The following is a 24,348-nucleotide window of genomic DNA, read 5'->3' as shown; positions in this document are numbered from 1 at the left end:
ATATTGTGATCCCCGAGCGCACAAATGAGGTTACTGTGAAGGCTATTGCACATTATGATGGTAAGGCCTATCGCTGTGGCGCCTCACGGAAAGAGCAGATGAAGCTCGTACAAGCGCTTGTAAGTGAAAATAATAACACCAGCCAAAGGAATGGTGTAAACAGCTGTGTCTTTGTACACCCACAAGATGAGTGGCTTGTTGCGGGCCATGGAACGGTAGGGGTGGAGCTTATGCTGCAGACAGATGGGCGCTTAGATTTGGTGGTGGTGCCGGCGATGGGAGGTGCCCTGTTGGCGGGTGTAGCCCTCGCTGTGAAAGGTATGAAGCCAAACATAGCCGTCTACGCTGCAGAATGTGAAACACCAGATCCCGAGTGTGAGTTCGAGCACGGGCCTATCATTGCTGTCAACAAGAAGGGATCCACCGATGTAAAGGACAGCAGGAGGGAAGAAAATGGCGCTGGTGGTGTGGCGCAGAAAATTCTCATGCCATTAAACGAAATGGTCGCGCAGTGTATCAATCGCCACGTGGACGGTGTGATAAAGGTCACGCAAGAGCAAAAACGCCACGCCTTTCGCTTTGTTTATGAACGCTGCAAGCTGGTGATTGACGACAATGCCGCGACGGCCGTGGCTGCCGTTTTGACGCGTCCGGAGGCCTTGTCGCGTTACAGGCGCGTTGGCATTGTACTGACAGGCGGTAACGTTGATCTGGATGCCATCCCGCGACTGGCGCGGCTGTGATGCCTCCAAGGATTTTGGAGCGGCTGGGGCGGCGCGGATGTTTTGTGACTCACAAAACACGCAAATAAACTTTTCAAAGGCGTTTTTTTTTTTTCCCTTGGGGGCATGTGTGTGTGGATTTACGATTAGATGGGGGCCAACGAAGATGGTAACGCGTTGGAATGCGGCACGACAGCAGTCAATTTTTTTTTTTTTGTTGCGCTCAGCCCTTACCGGCTTCCACGCAGGGGGGATTCAGGCGACTGCGGGTGGCCTTTAAAAGACCGCCTCCTCGTGGGCCCACAGCAAGTCCAGTTATCACCGGAGAGGCGGAAAGGGCTCTGTCCCCCTCCAGCAGTACCTCTGCGCGGCGAGAAGGCACAATGCCCCTCGCAGATGCGAAACAAATGTATGTGTTTCACGACCTCCGCTGCAGCTCCATCTTCGGGGGGCCGGGGCTTTCCTTCACATCCCCACCGAGTAGGGCGGACGCGCTCTGCGATGATGGGTGACGTGCAGGTTTTCGGATTTATTCGGGAAGGCACGTGGGAAAAAGGAACCTCTTGTCGTAATATAAGTCTCATGGATTTCTTTGTTTTTATGATGTATTACTCTGGGGTGGAGGGTTTTCGACGAGCTTGTGTGTGTGTGTGTGGGGGGGGGGTGTAGGGCGCATGGGAGCCAAGAGCTGTCGTCTCTCTTTTTTGTTGTGTTCTCTTACTCTCGGTGGGGATACGAGGACAAGGCCTCAGCCTGATGCATGCACACATATACATATGCTCGCATGTAGTTGTTGGTGCACAGGGCTTTTATTTTTATTCTTGCCAAGTCAAGCACAGATTCCCTCCTTCTTATCCCTGTCAAAATATATTTTTTTTCTTCTTTCTTTTGCTTGACGATTTGTTTGTGGTTTTATGTGTGAATTCCACGATGTTTATTATTGTTACCCACCCACTCACCCGCAGAAAATAAAATAAACAAGAACAACAAAAACTTGTATATGTACATGTACAAAGAAAAAAGTTTGCGTGTTTGCATTCTTACATGAATGTGTGTTTATATATACGAGGTGCATGTAATTGTTCAACAGTATTGTTGTCTCTCTCTCTCTCTCCTTCTTTTTTTTTTTTTTTTTTGTGTGTTTATGCCTATTAGGCGACAGGGATGCCCTTCATAGGGGTATTATTACCAGTGCTCTATGCGTTTCATACATGCATCCAGATTTGAGGTATCTCCGTGTTGTATTGTTACGAAGTTATCTGTGGGGTTTCTTTTTTTTTTTCCCCTTTATTGTTGACTGACTGCAAAGCTCGTACTTCCCGAATATATGTATGTATTTATAAATTTTTTGACTGGTGGGAAAAAAAAACCCCCTTGAAATTTGCTCAATGGCTTTATTTTTATTTCTTTTTTTTTTTCCTTTATTTTGTCTCGTTGCCTTTCCTTTGGGTCCTGACAGCACAAATAGGAGTGACGAGGGCCACACATTTCACACATATATTTATATCAAAAGAAGTTAAAAAGGGATTTTTTTTTGCGTTGAGTTGTATCTTTTTTTCCCTTTCCCCGTAATCTTCAATTCATTTTTTTTTTTTTTTTTTTACCCCTTCCAATCATCATATACACACAGACTGCACGTAACTTTTGGAAACCATTACGTGTCTACATCAAATCTGTTTACAGATATACGCACGGATATATAGAAAATAAAGAAGGAGGGATATACATAAAACGCAAGGGAAGAGGAGGGGTATGCCACTGCATGTACCGCAGGAGTTCCTTGAGGATGCTCTTGCAACTTGGGAGCGATTACGGCAATGGACAGATCTTAACAATTATTTGTGTGTACTTCGCTCTTCCCCTTTTTACCGGCATTCACATTCAGAGAGAGATCCGTACTCACTACGCCTGGCACGTCGGGTAGCAGAGGTTATGGACAGTCTTACGGCTCGTGCAGATTTGCCAGTAGATGAGGATGTCACACCGCGTGGAGCATTGTTGGCGCTGGCCAATGATGTTCGTCTGGCTTTTTCTCCTTTGCCTGTAGCGTATTATTATGAGATGGGGGCGACATGTGCATCACCCCAGGAATCCCCCTTTTCAAAGATCGATCCGGCGGCCCTGAATAAAAACGGCAATTCCGCCGCTCGGACAGTGGATGCTGTTTCTTCTGAGGGCAGTCTCCCTCTTTACGATTGGAATACGGCCATCATGAATCGATCTGTGTCCGGCACGATGATTATGGAGGGGCTACATGTACTCACCTGCCCGAGTGTACAGTTGCGTATCGAGTTGGCTGTTGCAAGGCTGCGTCAACGGGTGAAGGAGGAGTTGGTTGGTGGGGTCGATTGGGATGCATTTCCTCATACACCCAAGGAGCTACAGGCATTGCGAGTAACGACGATGCTTTTAGACGACTTTGAGGCCCTTTATCGTCGTCTTCTTGTGACTTTTCCGTGCGCACGGGCCATGGGCTCCTCACACGTCCCCGTTGCACTGTTGCCGTTGGCATACGAACAGTACTACCAGCTGGGGGACTGGGTGCTGGAGACGGAGATTACGTCAAGGACTAAACCTGGCGCATGGGTGCAGTCGTTTGAACCAAAGAAGATGCAGTTCACGCTGCTTCGCCCCGATAGACACTCCCATTGGGGGCTACGATTCAATCAAAGCGGGAAATTGGTGGGGTTGAGTGCGGAGGTGCGGTCGGCAACTATTGTGGGGGATAAACTGCATCAGTTCATGCAAGCAAGCAAGGGCGGGCTTTCGCCCATTGCGTGTAATTTAAAAAAGACGGATTTCAATAATCTGGACAGCACACAGGCGGCCGAGAAGTTAGATGCACTAACACCAACGCAGAAACGCCTGTTCATAAAAGTACAGCCTGTCTCCGATAGTATACCGACTGTGGAACAGTTGGCCTTTTATTCCACTCAGCCAGAAGCGTCACAGCCACAGCAGCAGCAGGAGTCTCAGAATTTGCCCGTTGCAACGTTGGTTCTTCACCGTGATAATTTTAGCGTCTCGTGGGATCTGGCCATCACGCGCAAACTTGTTGTCATGAGTGTCCCTTCTGGTATTCTCTCACCAGAGGCAAAGGCTTTTTTTGCGCGTTATCCCACACGGGTACGCATCTTTGGAATAAACGGAGTGGAGATGGTGAGTGCAGCCCAGGTGGAGGCGTTGAGCTCCATGGTCAACACGATTGTGCTTGACCTGCAGATTATCCCACCGTCCTCATCGCTGTTGACACCACAAGATGTGGATCAGCAGGAAGAGCGAGCGCCACCGGTAGCGTCGCAAGTCAACAGCAGTGAGACGGAGGAGCAGTGTGGTAGCGGGAGGCCAGGTTCTGAAGATGTTGCCATTCTCGAGAGCTGTGGCAGACACCCGCTGGCTGCCCCCAGCGAGGCAGTTGTGGCTTCCACGAGTAATCCGCTTTTGGCTAGAGTAGAGGACAGGCAATCGAGGCCTAATCCTAAGTTGCGGGATAAAAAAGAGAAAACTATTGTTGGATACGAGAGTCCCATGGATCCACCACGAGAAATATTGTCAAACGCAACTGTGGCGTCTTCTGCGCAGGAGCAGGAGTGCACCACCCCTTCACGTCCCTTAGGAAAGGAGGCGCCAAAGAGAGCGGGAACGAGTGGGGTGAATTTGCAGAAGGCACTGGAAGAAACAATTTTGCGTGACGTTGATCGCTCCACTCTTTCAGAGCAGCCACTTGTGCCTATCTTTTCAGGGTATTTAAAAACGGAAAAGGAGCTGCATGTTCCAGATGCAAAGGAAGAGGCGACTGACAGTGCCGATACCCCTGCTAGAGGTCATTGCACGGGGAGTCATGTAGTCAAAAGCACACCCGTCGCCGCGGTGTTGTGTGACGATTTCACCCCCTCCTTGGATGCTGATGGGCCGGGGGAGCGCGTGCCAAAGGCGGGGGCTAATGAAGCATCTCCGTCACCATTGTCTTCACAGTCGGAGGAGAGGGAACAGCAAAAGCAACAGCCGCCTGTGGAGCTCTCCGGCGCTGCAGCTGTCACCGCCGGCCCACTCAAGTTCCCAAACGATGTGACGTTAAATCTGCTCACTCTAGATGAGATGTTTCTCAGTCGTCAGTCTGCCGAGAAGAAATGGGGTTTGTCAATGGAGCGGGTGGGACAAGACGCAAGCCGAGCGATCCGGGTGGTTGGTTTACCCCTTGTTATGGATCCACAACAGCTGCAGCACCCGTTTCACAAGCTGTTCACGTCCCATAAAGGCGGCTGGAGCATCATGAGCGTCAATGGTACTCCCGCCGCACGGTTGCCGGAGGTGATGGATATCATGAAGCATGCCCTTCACATGCAGATTAAATTTCATAGAAGGTGGTGATTTCACGAATAGATTGGTGTTGTGCGAACATCACAACCCAAATTCCCAAAGAAAGGGGGAAAGAAAAAAAAAAAAAAAGGATCCAACAACAAAAACAAAAAAGTGAACAGTGAAAAGGCACGGATCTGTTCACATCCGCCACAGATACCGGGAGGTACCATAAATATCCACAGATACACGGGGAGACACCAATAAAAAATAAAAAAGGAAAATTGGTTAAATGCGTTCATCAGAGCTGCATTTTTTTTTTTTGTGTGTGTGTATGGGCTGCTTTTCAAAAAAATTTATTTATTGGTTTTTATAAAAACGACAAGGAGAACAAAATGCCACTACCACATTTTCTGTTTTTTTTTTTTTTTTTTTTAATTTAGTGTGGACGCATTGCAAAACAACTCCCTTCCTCTCTCTCTCTCTCTCTCCCTATATATATATATATGTTGTTTTTGTCGATACTTTTTCGGTTCATGCGGACTGTGTCTTTTTTTTTCTTTTATTTCTATTTCCCTCTCCGTGCACTCAGTGCATTCATGTCGGGACCACTCCTGACCCTGGCATGGGTCGACAACCACCTCAAGCGACGTGGTCTGCCAAGTAAATATGCATCGGAGTCAAGGGCGTGCACGGGAGCGATCTCAGAGGCACACTTCGACGGACCGCATGTGGCACCATCATCATCGACGGATTCTGTGCCCCCGGTGGAGGAGTTACTTGCCGCGGTTGGTCACCGTCAGATGCCCGGTGGCAAGCGCGAATCGGTTCAATCAATTGGGGACGGATTACAGAACACAGGGGTAGACGACAGCAGGGACGCCAAGAGTGGTGACTCCCTTATTCAATCTCAGCGGTCAACTCCGCAACGCGTGGCTTCGGGTGTGGCATCGTTTGTGGAGCAACAGGCTGGACGCACGGGCACCTTAAATGGCCCCACGCAGGCATGCCTTGTTTTGCACACAGTTCTTACGGCGTGTGTGCGACATGCACTTCGTTACAGTCGAATTGATCAGCCTTATGACGCTGCTTCTTCTGTTTTTTTTCCATCTTCTCCCTCCGCCGCGACGACGGACGTTACCTCAGGCGCTTTGGGCGATGCTACTTTGGAACACGGGGCAACACTTGAGGAGGTCGCAGCCTCCTCTCAGATCAGATTTCCCTGGTCGGCACGTGTGGCGTCGGAACACTTGCTGGAGGTCATACAAGATGCCGCCATACAGAGGGGATTACGCTCCTTTCTCTGGAAGGTTGTGGACAAGGAACACAAATGCATCATGCGGAACGCCGCGGCTCTGTGCTTGAACGAAGCCGCTCTGTTGGCTGATATTGGTGTGGAGGAGGCGGAGGTGCGGAGGCTATTTAGCATTCCATCGGATGTTTTGAGCTCAGCACGGGAGGCTCTTGCCTTTTCTTCTTCCGCTGCGACTTCCTCGGTGCGCATGTCATGGTTAAACCAACAGCCACTGTCATTTTTGGGTGAACATCATTTTGTCTACACGACGTCGTCTCCGCGTCTCGCAGCGTTGCTAAAGGAGGGGACGTCTGAATTGAAGCCAATAGAGCTGGAGAGAACCAATGCGAGGGTGAGAGTAGGCGCTGGTGTTTCGTCGCCTGACGGGTTTGCACGGCAGTTAAATTTGCTTTTTTTGGAAATGACGCGCGTACGAATGGCGTTGGTGTTAATTCTGCAGTTTGAGATTCTCATGCGACGTTACGCGGCGTTTGGCAAACAACAGCCCGGTGGTGTGACGACAGCGTTCCTACCCTCGTCATCACCATCGTCGCTGGCGCATGAATTGTGTGCGTTGGCCATAGCTGCTGGGTCTCGTGCACTGGAGACGAGTCAGCATCGCAAGCGATTTGTCACCCAGTTTCGTGTATTGGCCCGTAAGCCAGAGCAAAGGCAGCATACTAATTCAAATCTCGATGACGCACCGCATTGCAGCCTCAAGTCCGTCTTTGCCGCACTCTCTCAGGCGGCTAAAGCCAACGCGGCGACGGAGAGGGCGGCAGTCGATGGAGTCAGTGCTTCGTCTGTTCCTCTTTCTACCGCGGCCTCAAGTTTGTCGGCACCGGCCACAGGGTCGGAGGATCCGCTGGAACACGATCCAGTGTTGCATGCGGTGATGTCATGGAAGCCATTAAAGCTGGAAAAGGCAACGGACCGCAACGGCGCTACGCATGCATGCGAATCGTTGAAGGCATCTTCAGCCGAAGGATCAACCGATCCGCCTGTTCGGAAGAAGAAGAAGAAGCAAAAGCAGGCGCGTGCAGGAGCAGAGCCATTGCCTGAGGAACAGGAAAATCAGGCAGGGTTAACGTGGCACTTCCGTTGTTGTGGAGGGGAATTGGGGGCGGAATTCAACGCCGTTGACGCATTGCCATGTGGTGAGACGGATGCGAAGGTGCAGCTGCTGCGCCCCTCGATACGTGTTCCATGGCCCTTCGTCCTGGAGGTGGTTGCGGCCGGCAAGAACAAGAAGAAGGACGCCATGACAATTTCCCCTTCAAGATTGGGCGCTTTGGAGAAGTTTACTCGACCCCTGCCGAGTGCGGCGATGAGGATGCGTTACAATCCCGCGTGGATGACGGGTGATGAAAAGATCACCCCGCTTGACGCGCGGCACACCACGCAACTACAGCGTCTGCTCAGACTTCGCAGTGACCGCCTGCTGATGATAAACGGATGCCCTGCGGAGAAACTGAAGTCGGTGATGCGCATTGCAGAACGGAGTGTGCGCCTGGTGGTGCGATTTCGGTAAGGCGGGAGTGGGGCGTCGGGGGGCACACGGTGCCGGATAGAAATGCGGTCGATTTCACGGAGGAATTGACGAGGGGGCGAGCGTGAGAGAAGAAGACGATGAAGAACGAGAGAGAAAAAAAAATTATTTAGGAGGGCGACTGGGAAAATCACGAGAATACGCAAGAAGAAGAGCGTGTTTCCCACGCACGTTTTGTCTCTACCTTTTCTTTCATGTCTTGGTTGAATTACACGTATGCTTTTTTTTTTTTTTTCCCTCCTCCTGGCTCTTGTATACACACACACACACACGAAGATTAGGGATTTTGCGTGAGCACGTGACGGCTGGGCAAGCTACAGGAAACACAAATACACACAAAAACTCTTTTTGTATCCTTGTCTTTTTTTTTTTTCTTTTTTATTTGCGTGCGTTCTTTTTTTTTTTTTTTAATTGCCATTGTTGATTCTTGCTGGTGCAGCTGCGGTGGCGAGTAAAAAAAAGAAAAAAGAAAAAAATTTTTTCGAGGGGAGAAGGGACCCGAACGAAAAGGAAAGAAAAAAAAAAAAGAAAGGCAGAGTGGCTGAGCTTTACGGGACGGAGGCATCATCGCTACCACTCGAGCACAGGACGACGTAACACACTCACACTCACACTCTCTCTTACTCCCACGGAAGAAACAACACATCACACAGCAATAAAGTTATCAACCGGCAAAAGAAGAAAAGAGAGAGAGAAAGCTCAAACAGTTCAGCCAATTATATATATATATATACAGACATTACCCCGAATTGGCAGAACAATAAAAAAGCTAAAGTAGTAGCAGTTAAAGAAAGGAAACACACAAACAAAAACAATATAATCCCCAGGAACAACAAGAAAAGGCAAAAAATGGGAAACGGCGCCTCAGTCGGGGAGAACCGCCACTCACAGCTGTTCCAACAAGGCTACAAGTCCCTCCAGGAGGGACGCTACACGTACGCCGAGATTTACTACGACCAGGCCATTGAGAGGCACGAGGGCCATTCCTTTTGGACCCGCCTTGATGATCTTATAGAGTGGGAAAGGAGGGACAAGGCTGGCCAAAAAGGAACGGATGCAAAGCAGAAGACAGCATATCGGGATGGAGGGCAGGAAGAAGCCGCTTTTCCAGAAGTAAGAAAAGATTCGTTGAAGGAAGAAAATGAAGTGAATGTTGAAATGGGGGAGGCGGCTGGCGTGGGTGGCTCTGGGAAGATTGAAATTCCGTTGGACAGCCGGCTGGCGGACGTCGTGGATTATCTTGTGCTGCGTGCCGATATTGCGGAATCTTACATGGCAGAAGGCCGATACGAGGAGGCGACGCCGCACATGGACTTTCTCTCTTCCCACACACGTGTAATGTTAAAATTTCTTCAGATCGCCCGCATGACAAAAGCGGAGGAATCCGCCAATTCGTCCAACCCGCTGGAGGGGTCGACGGCTGACGCAGGCGCTGACAACGCTGGGGGAGGGAATCGTCGAGCACACCAAGGCTTTATGATGGTGTCTGACGTTGAGCGGGATTCCATACTTGATTGTTTTGAACAGTTTCTACGTATGCACTGGGTCTCTGCCATGGCAAACTCCGTCTTCATCGTCTCCGAAAGGTTTAAAAAAGGAAAAAGTGAAAAGAAACACAAGAAGGAGCTTGACACTGCTGTGGTGGCATGCGCAAAGATCCAGGAGGAGCTGTACAATGTTGCCAAGCGCCGTGCGCGGAGCCTTTCAAACAGTGTTGTGCTTTCTTTTCTTGAGGGCATTATGGAGGAATTGGATGCCGAATCCTCCACGACGTCCATTACAAATGAACGTATGGGTACTGCCAATGGTAAGACTCGTACCAACACATTATTTGAAGAGCAGAACAATAGGTCGACGGGCAATAGGAGTGCCAATGAAATCGATATGTTGACAGATCGCGACGAATGCCCCATCAAGGTGCACCTCCAAATGGTTTATGACCGACGTTCACTATGCCGTGAAGTACCTGCGCCACAACAGGCGCCTACACTGCGGTACATTACATGGATTGATGATGAGATCCGCCGTGTTGTGCCCGGCACGAATTATAACCTCGAGATTCAATGCGGCATGGTGGACGAAAAACGGAAGAAACAGCTACAAAAACGTTCTTTGAAGTTTGCCGCCCAAAGGAATTGCAACTACAACGATCGCGTCCTCTTGGGAAAGAGCTTCGACGAAGAGAACGCGCTGCTTTTATTCCCTGTGTTTCTTATTCAAGCCGACGTGCAGTTTGAACTTGGCGCCGCCACAAAAGGTATTAATGCCCTCGACATTGTTGACAAGCTTTCCACGCAGCTCTACGGCGTGGGATCCCTGGAGCGGCAGAGCATCATGCGGTCTGTGATGGAGTCCCGCAAGCGTGGCGGCTCCCTCTTTATGATGTTTGAGGATTAGCCCGATGACGATGATGATGATGATGATGTACGCAAATGATACATGAGCCGAAAGAACTCGCCATGACGACAAAAAAAAATAAATACAAACAAAGAAAAAAACAAAGACAGACACATACGAGGGGAGGGGGAGAAGAAGAAGGAAAAGAAAATAAATAGTAGAGAAGAAAATGATGAAAAAGAAACAATGCAAATTTGGATTTTTTATCCTCTTCCCCACCCTCCCTTTTTGTGTCGCCTTCTCCACGAATTTTTATTTTTGTTTTTTATTGGTTTTATTTTTATTTTTATTTTTATTTTATTTTTTGCGTGGCCATGCACTTCCGCAAGTATCTATCCGTATGTATATAAATATAAATATAAATATAAATATATACGTATGCGGATAGATAAGGTTGTATGTATGTATGTATGTTTATGTATGTTTATGTAAGCAATGATGGGCTACAAGAGGAATGATACAATTGAAATATATATTTCAGTGCATGTGTAACTGCGTGTGTGTGTGTGTGTGTGTGTTTGTGTGGAGGGATATAGTTTTAAATGTTCTCACAGCAGTTTTATCTCTTTCTTTCTTTCTTTCTTTCTTTTTTTTTTTTTTTTTTCTTTTGCGTAATGCTGTGCGGCTCTTCTTCTTTTTTTTTTTTTTATTATTATGGAGAAGTGATGTTGTAAGTCGTCTGTAAATGAGTGTCTTTTTGGACGGACTCATTTGGATGCAGTTGACTGTCCACTTCTCTTTTTTTCAAACGTGTTTGCTTACGGCTTCATGCGGCTTCTCCCCCTTTTTTTTCCCCCCCCTCCTGCTCTCTCTTTTTGTTTACATAAATAAGTTTTTGAGTGCATGCATCCTTTTTTTTTTTTTTATTTTCTTTTTTTTTTTTTTTTTTTTGGGACGCTCCTCCTCCTCCTCCTCCTCCACACACCGCCACCTTTTTTTTATATATTTATATTTATGTGCCTGACGTATATGATTTGTCCTGGAAGAAGAGGGATATAATTAAAGTGAATATTTTTTTTTGTTTTTTGTTTTGTGTTGTTTTGTTGTTGTTTTTGCTCCCCATTTCTTTGGTCATTGCAGATATAAATAAAAAAAAAAAAAAAATATAAATATATGTGTGTGTACGTATGTATTTATTTGAGTACAGTCAGGCATCCATTTTGAAAGATCCGTGTTTTTTTTTTTTTTTTGTTGTTGTTGTATAAATAAATAAATAAATAAATGAATAAATTTATATGAATTTATTTAAATACAAAAGCAAAGAGATATGCCTGTACACACACACATATGCCTGCATTCATGTATTTTATAAATGAGTGCAATACAACCAATTATATATCTTTTTATATATCTCTCTATCTCTATCTCTCTCTCTCTCTATATATATATATATATGCATGTATACATTTTATTATACCGGGCTGCGTGCGTATTTGGATCTCTTTTTTTTTTTTTTGTTTTTTTTTTCTTTTTTTCTGTTTTTGTTTTGTTTTGTGAGAATTTATGTAAGTGGAAGGCGGTGTATGTGGGGAGTTTGGTTGGTTGGTTGGTTGGGTGAAACAAGAGAATAAGATGGAATGAATGGCCATTGATGAGAGGAAAGCGGCAATAACGAAAGGAAAAAGAGGAAGGGAAAAGATGAAACAGAAATGGATGGATTCGAAGAAAGAAAAAAAAAAAGGAAAAAAAAAACATTTTATGGCCTTTACACACAAACACAGCCTTCTTGGTGCTGCACTACACACAGCGAGTAATATTTGAATGGTGCGATCTGAAGGGGGTGTGCGTGGGTGGGGGAGAAGAAGAAGGGAAACAAAAAAACAAACAAAACAATAACCGGCAACTACGCGTGTGCGAAACCTTCGCCAGTTATTTTCTTCTCCGTGGTTTCTTATTGTCCTTTTTTCTTTCTTTGTCCTGCAGGGTTTTGCGAAAAGGTGCCTGCTCTTCCTTTTACATTTCTTTCTCTCTTTATTGGAGGCTTGTGGGTTTGTGTCTGTAGGGGAGGGGTGGGAAGGAGTGACGGCACTGAGTTTTCATCCACGCATCAAATGCCACTGGCTTCTTCATTTTGAATTTCCCGCCTTTTTTTTTTTTTTTTTTGCTTCTCTGTTTTTTCTTGTTTTTTTTTTTTTTCCGGGTGTTCATGCGGGCCACATGTCTTTTCCTTTTTCTCCCCCCCCTTTTTTTTTTGTGTGTGTTTTTGGTGTAAAGGCAGTTTGTGCCGTCTTGCTGGATGCATGGATGCCCTTCCGTGTGGGCTCACCATTTGTCTCCTCTCTCTCTCTCTTTTTCTGCGTGTGCTGCTGCCGTTTCTGTCGTGGAGGGCGGAGAAGGGGAGAGCGAGGAAGAGAGGAGTAGGAAGAAAGTCACACATACACACACGGAGAGGCGGGGGAAAGACGGTGAAATCACCGGGTGAAATGCGCAGGGCGTGCGCCTCTTCCTCCTGCTCCGCGCTGACGGCGAGTTGCAGCTGCTCGGAGAGGACAAGCTGGAGCGCGTCCGATGGTGGATGTAGCTGCTGCCGCGGTGTTGGACAGTCGTCATCATCACCGTCATGTTGTTCTTGCTCCTCTTGCTTTTCCCGCAGTTGTTCCTGCTCCGTGTACCCGTCCTGCTACTACTCGCAGGACACCGCCCCGAGCCACGCGAGCAGTCGCTCTCGTGATTGTACCACCTTTTACACATTCCAGGAGGATATTTTGATGGAAGTTCCGCGGCTGCTACGTTTTTCCAACCTGCCTCCTTTATCGTCTGCAGCCGCAGGGCCGAGGGACCGCCGCGTGGGCTCTGACGCCGTGTCTGCTCCTCTTTCCCCTCCCCCTCTTCCGCATGCCGCCTCAGTCATCGGGACGGAGGCAAACCGGTCAACGGTCGCGACACAGACGGAGGAAAGCGCACATGCAGAGACGATCCACCGTGCATATTCACCGCAGCAGCGCTCCATTGGCACATGGACGGCACCTGTGAAGAGTACACGTGCAACGTCGCCTATACCAACGGTTCTTGTGGATGCCGCCAACAACACAGAGATGAGTGGGGCGCAGTGGGAAGGGCAGTCGCACGAGCTCCTGCAGAAAACGACACTTTTACAGGAGCAATTATGCCGTAACAATTTTCTTGAGACACGTCAAATTTCGATGGAACTCGCTTTCACGTCGGCACAGGAGCGAATAAAGCAGGGTGAGGAGAGACACAAGGCTGCTATATCATATCTGACGGCGGCAAGGGACGAGCACAGGCTAGAGTTGGAGCGATTAGAGTTGACATGCCGGCAAAGTCTGTTTGATCATGAGGCAGAGTTAAGGTCAATGCTCCACACTTTGCTGGGGTCATGGCGAACCGCAACGCTGTCGACTGAGCAAACCCGCAACGGACATGAGCGGTTTCTGCGCGCTGCGCGGGGTTACTCCCAGTTTGAGGATAACACTTTCCATCAACTTATCCTGGACGAGGTGAGACACCGTGAAGAGGTGAAGGACTCTGAGTGGCAATCCCTTCTTGCTCTTCGGCAATTGCGTGAGTTGGCGGAAAATTGTCAGCGTGAGTCATCCCGCACCACTGCCGCAATAAATTTGGCCGAAGAGGAGAAACGCGCGGCAATTATGGCGAAGAAGGCAGTGGAGGAAAAATTACGTGACGTGTTAGAGCGTGAGAAGGAACTTCGTCTTCAGTATTTGCACGTGCTGCGTCTTCCCACAACAACCATTGTTTCCTGTAGTCACCAGTCGAATGCCGCCACATCTGTGGAGGAAGACATTCCTGTACATGCACGGTTTGTTCGTGCACATAAGGAGGCTGTGGATGCCGTCCGTGCTCAGCGTCGTCACACCATTGGGCAAATTCACATTTTTTAATTTTGTATTTTCAATAAATAAAACTTTCTCTCTCTCTCTCTCTATGGATATGGGGTGATTGTGCTCTCCCGGGGATAATTGGGGCACCAGAAGTGCGCTTAAAAAAAAAAAAATAAATTTATTTTTTATCGGCACATGCATGTGTTGCTTTTGTTGGCAATTGTAGGGATTTAGCCCCAGTGGCAAGGGTGGGAGGTGGATAATACAGAGAGAAGGAGATAGGAGGGAAAAGGGAAAGGTTTTGAGCCTTTTTCCTGTGGGCATATAATGCATGAGCTATTAACGGTTCAGCAGGTTGATCCATGGCTGCAGTTTAATCCGCATATTGTTTCTGGTTATCGTCCCCGCATGTCTGTTCGTGCCGCGTTGCGTTCCTTTTTTGAGTGGCATAATGAGTCGTTTAACGTCTGGTCGCATGCTCTTGCTGCGTGTTTTGTGTTGTACTTGGCTCTTTTTCCGCCAACCATGGAGATATCCACCACTTCCACCGTTAGCGGTTGTGGCGTTGGTACGAGCGGGATAGCTGCCACGGATGTCTCTTTGACGCCGCATGACCGCCGTTGGCTGGGGAGTAGTAGTGAACATCTTCTTGGCGCAAGTTCCACGACAACATTTCGTTGTACATGCCTTGTATTTTTTTTCATATTCATTTGCAGTGTGGTGTACCATCTTTTTATGCCGTGCACAACTTCAGAGTCATTGTATCGACGCCTGCTGAGCTGTGATGTGTTTGGTGTTGTCATATGCATCACGGGCACCTCGTGGAGTCTTGTCTACCGAGGCAACGCGTGCAGTCAAAACTGGAGTTGCCATGTTGGCATGGGGGCGCTTCTTTTGTCAGCCTTGTTTGTACTCTACGGGGCAGTTTTTAACGCATCATGTGGGAGTTTTGGTCGCTTCAAGGCGATTGGATTTCATTCTGTCCTTCGCTTTTTGATTCTCCTGTGGGTCGAGCTGCCCAAAGTGCAGTCGCAGGGGTACCACCAGGCGGTTCATTGCCATGCGATGAGTTTTGTTTTTCTTGCCCTGGGCGCGGTAATAAATGCACTTCGTTTTCCTGAGAAGCATCTGCGTCGCGCCACGCGGTTATTGCCAACATCATCATCGTCCCCGGAAGCAACTGTCACGTCACGCTGTTGGCGGTGGCTTGGGCGCTTCGTGGTATCGGGGGAGGAGATTGATTACACGTGGAATAGTCACGGTTTTTGGCACTACTGCATCATTTTGAGTACAACGATGATGCTGCTTGGCTGCTACTACGATCTGGAGGAATTTGAGTTGGCAAAGTGTTGAGTTTTTGGATGCCGGAAGCAAAAAAAAAAAAAAAAAAAAGGGGGAAACAAGGAAAAAAGAAGGAGTGGATGGGGGAAGAAAATTCTGCAGGGCATGTGCATTTATCCTTCCATGCGTGCATTTCTTCCTTCACCCGCCACACCCACACATTTCCCTCAGCTTGCGTGTTTTTCTTTTTGCAGGTTTTGGTGTTGTTACTTGTGGGCGCTCTTAAAGCGGTGTCTGCAGGAACCTTCAAGGAGACGCCGGCATACATACGTAGATATTATAGATCCATACGTACTTGCATGTATGTATGATATAAATGGAAATTTAGAAAGAGGATAATTGGAGACTGCGCTTATATTTCAAGCTAATGACAATGGCAGTCGAGGAGTTGCCACCATTGAGGTCAACGCCCGCAATTGATCGTCTGCGGGATGCAAAGCGACGTTTTGCTCTGAGTGAAAGCCAGTTTGCGTCAAGTCGCTTGGGTGACAGGTGGAGCGCCTCCCCGCGGATGACTGCACAGGAGTCATCACTGAAGCAGCCGTGCACAAGTAGTTCTTCTTCGGCAGCAAACGCTGCAACGAATGGAAGTGGAGGACAGCGGGAAGGAACACGTCATGCCACACTGCCCTTTTCGGGTCTCTCGAGCATCCATCGGCACGTCGTAGGAGATTCCGATACAAACAGCCTCCTAACATGGACCCTGTTTGACTCCAACTGTCGTAACACGCCGCGTGGCGCAGCGCCAATAATGACGGGTGTGGATTTAACGCCGACAGTTGCGTCGTCTTTTGGAGTGCCCGGCAGCGAGGAGGCAGGCAGCACTGCTCCACAGGTGGTGGCTTCATCGGGTGATGGTGCCGACAGCGGCAGGGTTTTTGGCTCCGACGGCCCTGCCGCGATGCCAACAGCGTCATGCAAGAAGCAAAAACACTATTTGAGTGACGTGCCGACACACGATATCTATAGACAGCGTTACAATTCACAACGCGTGGAGATGTCAAGGCGGGAGGACGACTACCGCCGAAGACGCGATGCGAACCGCGCAGAGGTGGCGCGGCTCATTTCTCACACAACGCGACTGGGGTGCATGATGAATCTGCAGCGACAGATCTACAACGAAATAATGAAGAGGCCGTTGAGGACGCTTGCAACGACGGAGCCGGTAATGAACACCGCCGCACCACTCCCATCAAAACGCTCGAGTGTTTCCCCACTGTTTCTTTCCGTCAGGAGGGAGGCCAGTGGCCCCACAAAAGTGGAAAGCGGGGTGCAGGTTGCATTAAAACTTTTGAAGTCTAGGTTTGCTTCTGGTTGCTATTTGTCAACTAATATGTATAGAAAACCGCTTTTCAGCGAGCCAGCAGCTGCTCCGACGTTGGAGACCCCACTAGAAGCTGCGGGGGAGTTGCCGTCAGCAGCAGGGGCCACATCCACAGAAAAGGTGGCAGGGAGTGGGGGCGAAAATGAAAAGAGTCATAACGACGACAACACCAAACGAGAGTGCCGTGGCGTCAATGAGGAGGTTGTCCATGCATCATCATCACCACATGAACATGAGGAGGCCGTCACGTTTCATTCAAGCCTTCTCATCAATCCTGCCACAGCACCGACAATGATATATGAAAGTTGTATTCATCATGCGAGTGGACGAAAAGAAGAAGAAAATCCTACATCTGCCAATCAGCGTCGTGGCTCATCTGAAACGCTTTTGACGGAAGAAGAACAGCGTGGCTTGAGGCTTCTTTCAACCGTTCGCGGGCTTCGTCGTCAGACGGAGGAGCTTACTACTGCCGTACTTCACGCCGCAGGTGAATGGGGCTGTTGGGATTCACCGGGCGCAAGTGTATTTCGTGGACTTTTTTTGTCGCCAAGGACGGCTACGTGTATTGTAGAGGAGGAAAAGGCGGCAGAATTGCGCTTGATGCACATGGCGGCATTGGAGGAGGCAGCGAGGGGCGAGGTGCATCCCGTTACGGCGGCCTTGCGCCAGCAATGCCCGTTTAGGCGTTCGCTACCGCCTCCTCCATCCGTCTTAGTGCAGATGGAGATGTTTAATTTGCCTGGAATGAGGCAACAAATAAGACGGTGCCAAGAACAACGACAACACCGTCAACTGCAGCGGCAGGAGGAGGCAAATGCAAAGGATGGTAATAGTAGGGAAGCGATCTGGCGGCCATTTGTTCAGCATGTTCTTTTGCCAGAAGCAGCAGAGCACTTCAGCAAGACGGAGGAGGAAGCAGAAGAACGAGGCAAGCAGCGGCTGCAACAGTCTCCAGTTTGTGTGGAGCAGGATGCCGACCCGGTAGACGCCCCGGTGGATGTAGGGCCTCCTTCCCAACTTGCAACAAATTTAACAGTCATAAAAATGGGGGAACAACACGATCATCAAGGCTCGTTTGCTTCTTTGAAGCCGAGGCATGTCCATCCTTTTATATCATCCTCCTCTTCGTCGTCATCGTCATATGAATTTTCTTTTTCCTCCTCGTACTTAAGTTCCCAAAGCTCCACGGAGGATGGAAGACAGACTGCCTCTGCTTATTCTTACGCCTCATCTGCGCTTCTTTCTACCAACATGAAATTTTCGGTTGCGGCGCTGAGTGAGGGGGAAGAAAGTGCATCTGAGGCGCAGAGGGGGATTATTAAGGAGAAGAAGGAGAATGAAGAGGAGAGGGAGATGAGTAAAAAGGAGAACATTCCTTATAATTCCCAAAGAGAGGTGCTTCCGCTGGATCGGAGAGGGTTGGCAATGACGAAATCAAGTGATAACCCCACAAGTACTTCATTGGGGCCACGGGTTGCGGGGGAATTGAGTGGCACCGCTGTTGTCCCCATCTTTCGGGCTGAGGCGGCCTGCGAGCAATCACATCGGGGCAACAAGAAGCGGAAGAGCCTGGCGAAACGCTTACTTTCTTTCTTTGGTGCTTGCTCTTGTGGTGGGAGCCGTGGTGCTACTGTGAGCGGGCGGAAGCGGAGGAGTGCAGCTTCATAGGGAGAGCGAAGTTAATTGTTGGAGTTAGCCGGAAATCCCATTTTTTTTTTCCTTTTGCTTTTATTAGGAGCTTGTGAAGTGAGTGATTGCGAGTAGCGCCGGCTAACCCTAATGCATGCTTATAAATATGTATACATCCTGGCAAAACGAATAGACATTTCTTTACGTCAATTTTTCCTACCGTATGAACTTTGGGAAGAACACGACTATTAAAAGGGGGGAGGAGTAGGGAACCGAAAGCGGCCGGATAAATTTTTATTTTCATTTTTTGTCGCACCCAACCCCCTTTTTTGATTCCCACCACTCGCGGCGTGGTCTTGTGGCTGCAGGACCCCAAAGTCTGCCACCTCGTGAATAGTAAATAATTAATTAAATAAATATATATATAAGCTTACTTGGCGTTGCAGTTTGAGTTTGTGTTGAATCCCCATTCTTATCCCATTCATTCCTTTCTTATTTCCATCTTGTTTAGTTTCTATTATCGATAAATTTAGGATTTGGCCAGTGGCACAGAGGATTATTCCACTTTTTTTTGTTTTTAGTTTGTGAGGGTCTGAGGAGGGAATGGCTTGGCCCTACGCGTGTCTGGTACATGCACAGCAACAGTATCATTGTTTCCAATGGACCGCGATGGACATTGTTGTGGAGGGCGCTGAGGGCACCACGTGTGGGCTCCCCGGTGGCTGGTGAGCTCACATGTATACATATCCCACCATGCGATGAGAGATGAAGACAACGCGAAGATATTTGTTTATTGGTGCCTAAAACTGAAGGGTGAAGGAGTAATACGGAGTGAGCGCGTCTCTCTGTTTTTCTTTTTTTTTCTCTCTCTTTGTCTCTCTGCCTGTCTGTATGATTGAGGGCGTGTGATATTCCTCGTTTTTTTTTTTTTTTTTTGACAACAAACTCCATTCCGCTTTCTCTTTCACTCTCTTTTTTTTTTTCTTCTGTGTGTGTGTGTACCTTTAGAATGGGAATATTTTTGGCCTGCAAGCAGAACACTGACAATACACAGCCACACAACACAGAGGAAGAAGAGGATTAGAGGGGTGCTGCATTTGTGAGGGAAGTATAGGGACGCAAAACGAACCAAGAAAGCACAACAACAGCAACAACAACAAAAAGGGAAATTACTTGGAAAAAAAAAAAAAAAGGCCGAAAGGAATATCCATACATACACACAAATACAAATACAAATACAAATATATATATATATATTTGTGATTTCAATTGCCCCCTCCCCAATCAGCAAGGAAGGAATTAGACCAAAAGTCTGTTGGAAGGACATTGAAGAAGAAAAGAAAAGAAAAGGGAGAGAGAGACTGAGAGAGTGAGAGAAGGGAATTTTTACAGTCTCAAGACCCACTTGCAAGGGAAGAGAATCAAATAATCAAATAAAAATAAATAAATAAATAAATAAACATACATCTGTTATATATATATATATATATAATCTGTGTACGAGAAGTAAAAAGGGTGAAGGAAAACATTTTCGCTTAAGCGGCGGCGGAAGAAGAAGGCTGGGGATTTAAAAGGAAAAAAAAAGAGGTGCATATCTACACCCGTCAAAAACTAAAAAGAAAGACTCCACAAGCCCATCAAGGGAAGGAAGCAGTCATAAAATAATAATAGTGTACGCCCGCCCAACCTGCACAAATACCACGCACACATTGTTGCTGTTACTGGAGGGATTGCCGAACTCTGATCCTAGAGAAGTAGCAGTGTTTTTTTTTTCTTTTTCCTTTTTTTCGTTTGTGTCTTCTTTTTGCATCCTTTTACCTTTTTTCTTGTGGGCACATATTGTTTGATTTTGTTGGGTGAGAGGAAAAGAAAAGGAATAGGGGGGTGGGGAACGTCTTCCTTTTTTTTTTTTTTTTGATTTTGTTTCGTTTTTTTTTTTTTTTGTCGGTTCTCCGTCCCCTGTGCGCACACGCCCTGCTCACATCTTTGCTGTCGGCTGGGACGTCATCACTTTTGCAAGCGCACGGAGACTGAGAGGGGATGGATTTGTTTTTTGGCAACATCGTGGGGGACGGGTGCGGCAATAATTACATTCACAACACCAACACGGAGAACTTCAGCTCCATTCCTCTCGGCAAGACGAACGAATTCTTCGATGCATTGGGGGTGATAGGCGATGAGAGGGAATGTGCAGAGGAGGGCTTCATTGGCGGGGAGATCAAAGCGGAGGCCACGCACTCGCCCCCCCTCAATTCCTGCGCCACCTCCTTTTTGCACTCGATCACGAGCAACGTGGCGGATCCGAGACTGCCGAGTGGCGTGAGGGGCGGCAGCGCTTACGACGAGGGCGCATGGATGACGGACGTCGTCTCCTCGACGCTTCCCATGACGACGCTGGATGCCAGAACTTCCGTTGAATCATCCTTCGCGGCGAAGAACTCGGAGGCCGAGGCGTCAGTGACGGCAAATTTACCAACGGTGATCACGCCGAAGTCGACACCAACGAACGTGGCAATAAACTCTCAGCAAACGTCAGCGACGGGCGACACTATGCGGCTTACGGTGCGCAACAACGTGTATGTCAGTGAACTTCCCGCACACTGGAATACAGACAAATTGCGGAGTGTTTGCAGCGCTTTTGGAACGATCATCTCCGCCAAAGTAGTCCACGACGGGGCGACGAACAAATCCAGAGAATACGGTTTTGTTATGTTTGAGACCGAGGAGCAAGCAGCCTTGTGTGTGGAGTCACTTAATAACTGTTCCATGGCTGGGAGGGTGTTGGCGTGTCGCCTAGCACATGAAAAGGCGATGCCTGCTTTTGCCCACGCTGAGAGTATTTCTTGGAGTCCCTGCACCACCACCAACGCGACCCCCTCCACCGGCTTTATCACCCCGCAAGAGGGCCCAATTGAATCGGGACGGCATTTCAATCCGGAATTTTTTGAGGCATCCTACACCCCGCCCCAGAATGGGCAACCTAACAGCACAATTGACCAAAATGCCTACTCAGGATTACGTAAAAGCCGCAATGTGTTTATTCAGGGACTGCCATTGCACTGGAATACGGACAAACTGCGTGGGTTGTGTGGCACATGCGGAAGAGTCCTACGGGCCAAAGTGGTGCGTGATGCGACGACGAGCCTTCCGTGTGGCCATGGATTTGTTTTGTTTGAAACGGAAGAACAGGCAGCTGCTTGCGTCGCGACGCTGAATGGTTTTGTGGCTGAGGGACGCACATTGACCTGCCGTTTGACACGTGAAAAAAGATCTTCTTTGCAATTCTCTATGTCGAATGCTGACGGTCTCACAACAACACCCGGAATGCCGCCCCTGTCACCCTCCGGACGGACGTCTGTCAACACGGAATCACTCGTTACACCTTCAACAAATGTCTTGGCACCCATCGGAATCGTAGAGGCGGTAGCCACTCCTCAAAACGCTGCCTTCATGTCTGTTCCAAATTACGGCAAGTGGCCCCCAGTTGGCATGGTTCCTAATTGTGCAGGGGGCGCTCTCCCGCAGACACTACAGCATGCAGGTCTAACATCGTCCCCCTCGTTTCTCGGTCATGCCACACTGGCGACACCACAGTCTTACGCCACGGTCGCAACGGCGGGGAGCATCCCGGGTTTCGCGGCGCAGCCCACGGAGTACGGTATAGTTCCGGGCATGGAAGGTCAATTTGCATCTCTTTCAAATGTTTCAAACGCCTACATTATCACACTGCCGTACAGCCCCGCGGGAATGGGGCAGGTTACAGGCTCCAATTCCTCACTTGCCACCGTTGCCCTCGCCGCCACCGCCTTGCCATTGCCGATGGGAACCGCCGGGAATTCAACGGGGGGCGCATCCGTTGTTCCCTCAGAGCTTGTGGGAGGTTACATTGGACGCCCCTGAGAGGGGGGTAGCGGGCTGATGGTGGGGAGAAAAACAGCAACAGCAGGGAAAAAAAAAGAGGATGCGTACGGGGTGCCGAAGAGGGGTAAACAAAAAAAGAAAATTTTGTTGAGGGGGGAGGGGGGGAAAGGCTGCAACGGGGGGAGGGAAGAGGCCCATTAAAAAAAGGGAAAAAGAAAAAAAGAAAACGAGGATGGAAATCAACAGCAACCAATGAAAACGGAGACGGAAGTAATCGCTTGCTTGTTTATTTTTCTTTAGAACCATTATAAATACATATTTGTGTTTATTGTGGGAGTGTTTATGCGTGCTTGTGGTTTTGTTTTATTTGCTTATTTACTTTGCTCACGTTATTCCGTTTATTTTTATTCTTCTGTTGAGAACGACGCACACGCACAAAACGCAGCGAGGGAGCGAGAGAAGGCAGAGAGAGGGGGAGGAAGGAAGGAGGGAAGGGCAGTGTTTTATATGAATTAAGTGACTGATTAATTTCTTTTTTTTCTTTTTTTTTTCATTACCGTTTTTTTTTTTTTTTTGATAACACATGCATGCTTGCGGCAAGATATGTACTGCAACCACACCATTGGTCTTTTTTTCTTTTTTTCTTTCTGTGTGTGTTTGCTTTTGATGGGTGGGCACAAGAAGAAGAAGGAGGAGAAGAAGGAGACAAAACCGGAAAAAACATGAAAGTGTTTACTTTTCTTTTCTTTTCTTTTCTTTTGGGATTTATTTTTACTGCTGTTGTCATCATTTATTATTATCTTTATTGTTGTTGGTGTCTATTGTTGGTGGTGGTGGCGACCCCTACGGTTTGTTAATAATCACCGACTGTTATAAGTTCTATTTAGTGCTATCAGGTGCTGCCAATGGTTTCACTTTCTTTTTTTTTTTTTTTTTTTTTTCTTTTCTCCCGAATATTACATCTTCGTTTCTGCAGTCGGTCTTTTCTTCCCTTTTTTTTGTTTGTTTTTGTTTGGTTGCATGCAAATATGTTTGAATCCCTTCTTTTTTTTGTTTTTTTAAGAAAAAAAAAAATTTACTCACCGGCCTTCAGAAGAAAAAACAAAAACAAAAACAAAAACAAAAAACGGGATTCAAAATGAGAGCGTCTGTTTCTCCTTCTGTTTCTTCGATGCATACGCGTGTGGAGCACATTTTTATATGTATTTTATTTGCGTGATTTATTTATTTATTTATTTATTTTATATTTTTGTTTTTGTTGTTGTTGATTTATTTGTTTGTTTGTTTGTTTATTTTTATTATGATTATCGCTATGGATGCTGTTGTTATTGTAATTGTATGATTCATATTATTTGCTTTTCTTTTTTTTTTTTTCTTTTCTTCTTCTTTTTATTATTATTATTATTTGTTTTCGCCATTTGTTTTTTTTTTTTTTTTTCTTGTGGATCTCTTTTCTTTAATTTTATTGTTCCATATTTTTTTTTTTTTGTTTTTTGTTTTCTTACAGCCTTTTTTCTTCCCTTTTTTTTTTTGTTTTTGTTGTTGTCGTTATTTTCTTTTCTTTTGGCTTCCGTTGGCACGAAGTCCACGGAGGGATATTTTTTTTTATTTTTATTTTGTCTCCGCTCTCAGTGTGTCCATATATATATATATATCTTTTCCCTCTTTGTATGTATATGTCTGCATGTATCTCTCCCTCCCTCCCTCCCTCCCTGTGTGTGTGTGTGTGTGTGTGTGTGTGTGTGGGTGGGTGTAGGTACTTGCATGTGAATACGCGTTTAAATTTTTTTTTTTTGTACCGACCCTCCTTTACCTCCTGTTTTTTCTTTCACTCACTCACTCTTTCTTTCTTTCTTTCTTTCTTTTATTTTCTTGTTTGATCGTTTGCCTTCCCTCCCCATCTGTCATTTTCTCTCCATCCTTTTTTATTTTATTTATTATTATCTTTCTTTTTTTTTTTTTGTGTGTGTGCATGCGTGTTTATTTGTTTACGGCTTTTTGTCTTGGTTTTTTTCTTTTTTTTTTTTGTTTGACTTGTTTGATTCTCTGCCGTGGCTCTAAATAGTACATATATATATATATATATATATATGCACACGTGGGGTTGGATGGATGAGGGGACAAAGGGGGCG

The 24,348-nt window shown here is 47.3% G+C and overlaps 8 protein-coding genes across 8 annotated transcripts, besides 51 other annotated features; all 8 read left to right on the top strand.

Moving 5' to 3' along the window:
* Tc00.1047053506681.70 (threonine dehydratase-like, putative) lies at positions 1 to 743 on the top strand (the record flags this gene model as incomplete). Its single annotated transcript, XM_806070.1, has 1 exon — positions 1 to 743. A coding segment is annotated over one exon (743 nt), but the record flags the coding sequence as incomplete, so codon positions are not given.
* Positions 1 to 24,348: a sequence feature (heterozygous, non-Esmeraldo-like haplotype).
* Positions 2,305 to 2,325: a sequence feature (AT_rich).
* Tc00.1047053506681.60 (hypothetical protein, conserved) lies at positions 2,475 to 5,093 on the top strand (the record flags this gene model as incomplete). The annotated part of the gene is made up of 1 exon (XM_806069.1): positions 2,475 to 5,093. One exon carries the CDS (start codon positions 2,475 to 2,477, stop codon positions 5,091 to 5,093), a length of 2,619 nt encoding a protein of 872 aa, XP_811162.1.
* Positions 5,141 to 5,196: a sequence feature (CT-rich).
* Positions 5,431 to 5,457: a microsatellite.
* Positions 5,486 to 5,515: a microsatellite.
* Positions 5,528 to 7,846, top strand: Tc00.1047053506681.50 (hypothetical protein, conserved; the record flags this gene model as incomplete). Its single annotated transcript, XM_806068.1, has 1 exon — positions 5,528 to 7,846. The coding sequence occupies one exon, from the start codon at positions 5,528 to 5,530 to the stop codon at positions 7,844 to 7,846; it is 2,319 nt and encodes a 772-aa protein (XP_811161.1).
* Positions 8,226 to 8,273: a sequence feature (A-rich).
* Positions 8,714 to 10,261, top strand: Tc00.1047053506681.40 (hypothetical protein, conserved; the record flags this gene model as incomplete). The annotated part of the gene is made up of 1 exon (XM_806067.1): positions 8,714 to 10,261. The coding sequence occupies one exon, from the start codon at positions 8,714 to 8,716 to the stop codon at positions 10,259 to 10,261; it is 1,548 nt and encodes a 515-aa protein (XP_811160.1).
* Positions 10,265 to 10,289: a microsatellite.
* Positions 10,332 to 10,448: a sequence feature (T-rich).
* Positions 10,510 to 10,566: a sequence feature (A-rich).
* Positions 10,591 to 10,652: a microsatellite.
* Positions 10,657 to 10,685: a microsatellite.
* Positions 10,755 to 10,786: a microsatellite.
* Positions 10,826 to 10,869: a microsatellite.
* Positions 10,896 to 10,917: a sequence feature (AT_rich).
* Positions 11,113 to 11,152: a microsatellite.
* Positions 11,159 to 11,180: a microsatellite.
* Positions 11,194 to 11,217: a sequence feature (AT_rich).
* Positions 11,285 to 11,314: a microsatellite.
* Positions 11,342 to 11,376: a sequence feature (AT_rich).
* Positions 11,463 to 11,492: a microsatellite.
* Positions 11,612 to 11,640: a microsatellite.
* Positions 11,704 to 11,754: a microsatellite.
* Positions 11,796 to 11,815: a microsatellite.
* Positions 11,924 to 11,953: a microsatellite.
* Positions 12,347 to 12,397: a microsatellite.
* Tc00.1047053506681.30 (hypothetical protein, conserved) lies at positions 12,502 to 14,121 on the top strand (the record flags this gene model as incomplete). The annotated part of the gene is made up of 1 exon (XM_806066.1): positions 12,502 to 14,121. One exon carries the CDS (start codon positions 12,502 to 12,504, stop codon positions 14,119 to 14,121), a length of 1,620 nt encoding a protein of 539 aa, XP_811159.1.
* Positions 14,220 to 14,250: a sequence feature (AT_rich).
* Tc00.1047053506681.24 (hypothetical protein, conserved) lies at positions 14,389 to 15,414 on the top strand (the record flags this gene model as incomplete). Its single annotated transcript, XM_806071.1, has 1 exon — positions 14,389 to 15,414. The coding sequence occupies one exon, from the start codon at positions 14,389 to 14,391 to the stop codon at positions 15,412 to 15,414; it is 1,026 nt and encodes a 341-aa protein (XP_811164.1).
* Positions 15,434 to 15,453: a microsatellite.
* Tc00.1047053506681.20 (hypothetical protein, conserved) lies at positions 15,770 to 18,394 on the top strand (the record flags this gene model as incomplete). Its single annotated transcript, XM_806065.1, has 1 exon — positions 15,770 to 18,394. One exon carries the CDS (start codon positions 15,770 to 15,772, stop codon positions 18,392 to 18,394), a length of 2,625 nt encoding a protein of 874 aa, XP_811158.1.
* Positions 18,048 to 18,096: a sequence feature (CT-rich).
* Positions 18,460 to 18,916: a mobile genetic element.
* Positions 18,753 to 18,783: a sequence feature (AT_rich).
* Positions 19,196 to 19,244: a sequence feature (GA-rich).
* Positions 19,559 to 19,612: a microsatellite.
* Positions 19,686 to 19,732: a sequence feature (CT-rich).
* Positions 19,793 to 19,815: a microsatellite.
* Positions 19,827 to 19,846: a microsatellite.
* Positions 20,119 to 20,183: a sequence feature (A-rich).
* Positions 20,256 to 20,298: a microsatellite.
* On the top strand, positions 20,396 to 22,255 carry Tc00.1047053506681.10 (RNA-binding protein, putative; the record flags this gene model as incomplete). The annotated part of the gene is made up of 1 exon (XM_806064.1): positions 20,396 to 22,255. The coding sequence occupies one exon, from the start codon at positions 20,396 to 20,398 to the stop codon at positions 22,253 to 22,255; it is 1,860 nt and encodes a 619-aa protein (XP_811157.1).
* Positions 22,663 to 22,711: a sequence feature (CT-rich).
* Positions 22,745 to 22,791: a sequence feature (A-rich).
* Positions 22,895 to 22,922: a microsatellite.
* Positions 22,948 to 22,976: a microsatellite.
* Positions 23,132 to 23,162: a microsatellite.
* Positions 23,314 to 23,342: a microsatellite.
* Positions 23,435 to 23,511: a microsatellite.
* Positions 23,573 to 23,754: a sequence feature (A-rich).
* Positions 23,812 to 23,834: a sequence feature (AT_rich).
* Positions 23,906 to 23,930: a microsatellite.
* Positions 23,930 to 23,970: a microsatellite.
* Positions 24,036 to 24,081: a sequence feature (GA-rich).
* Positions 24,124 to 24,247: a sequence feature (A-rich).
* Positions 24,282 to 24,308: a microsatellite.

The sequence above is a fragment of the Trypanosoma cruzi genome, genomic scaffold (assembly GCF_000209065.1).
Source record: "Trypanosoma cruzi strain CL Brener 1047053516707 genomic scaffold, whole genome shotgun sequence".
Classification (NCBI taxonomy): Eukaryota; Euglenozoa; class Kinetoplastea; order Trypanosomatida; family Trypanosomatidae; genus Trypanosoma; species Trypanosoma cruzi.
The sequence above is the reverse complement of the archived record's forward strand: the minus strand, read 5'-3'. Positions and strand labels throughout refer to the sequence as shown.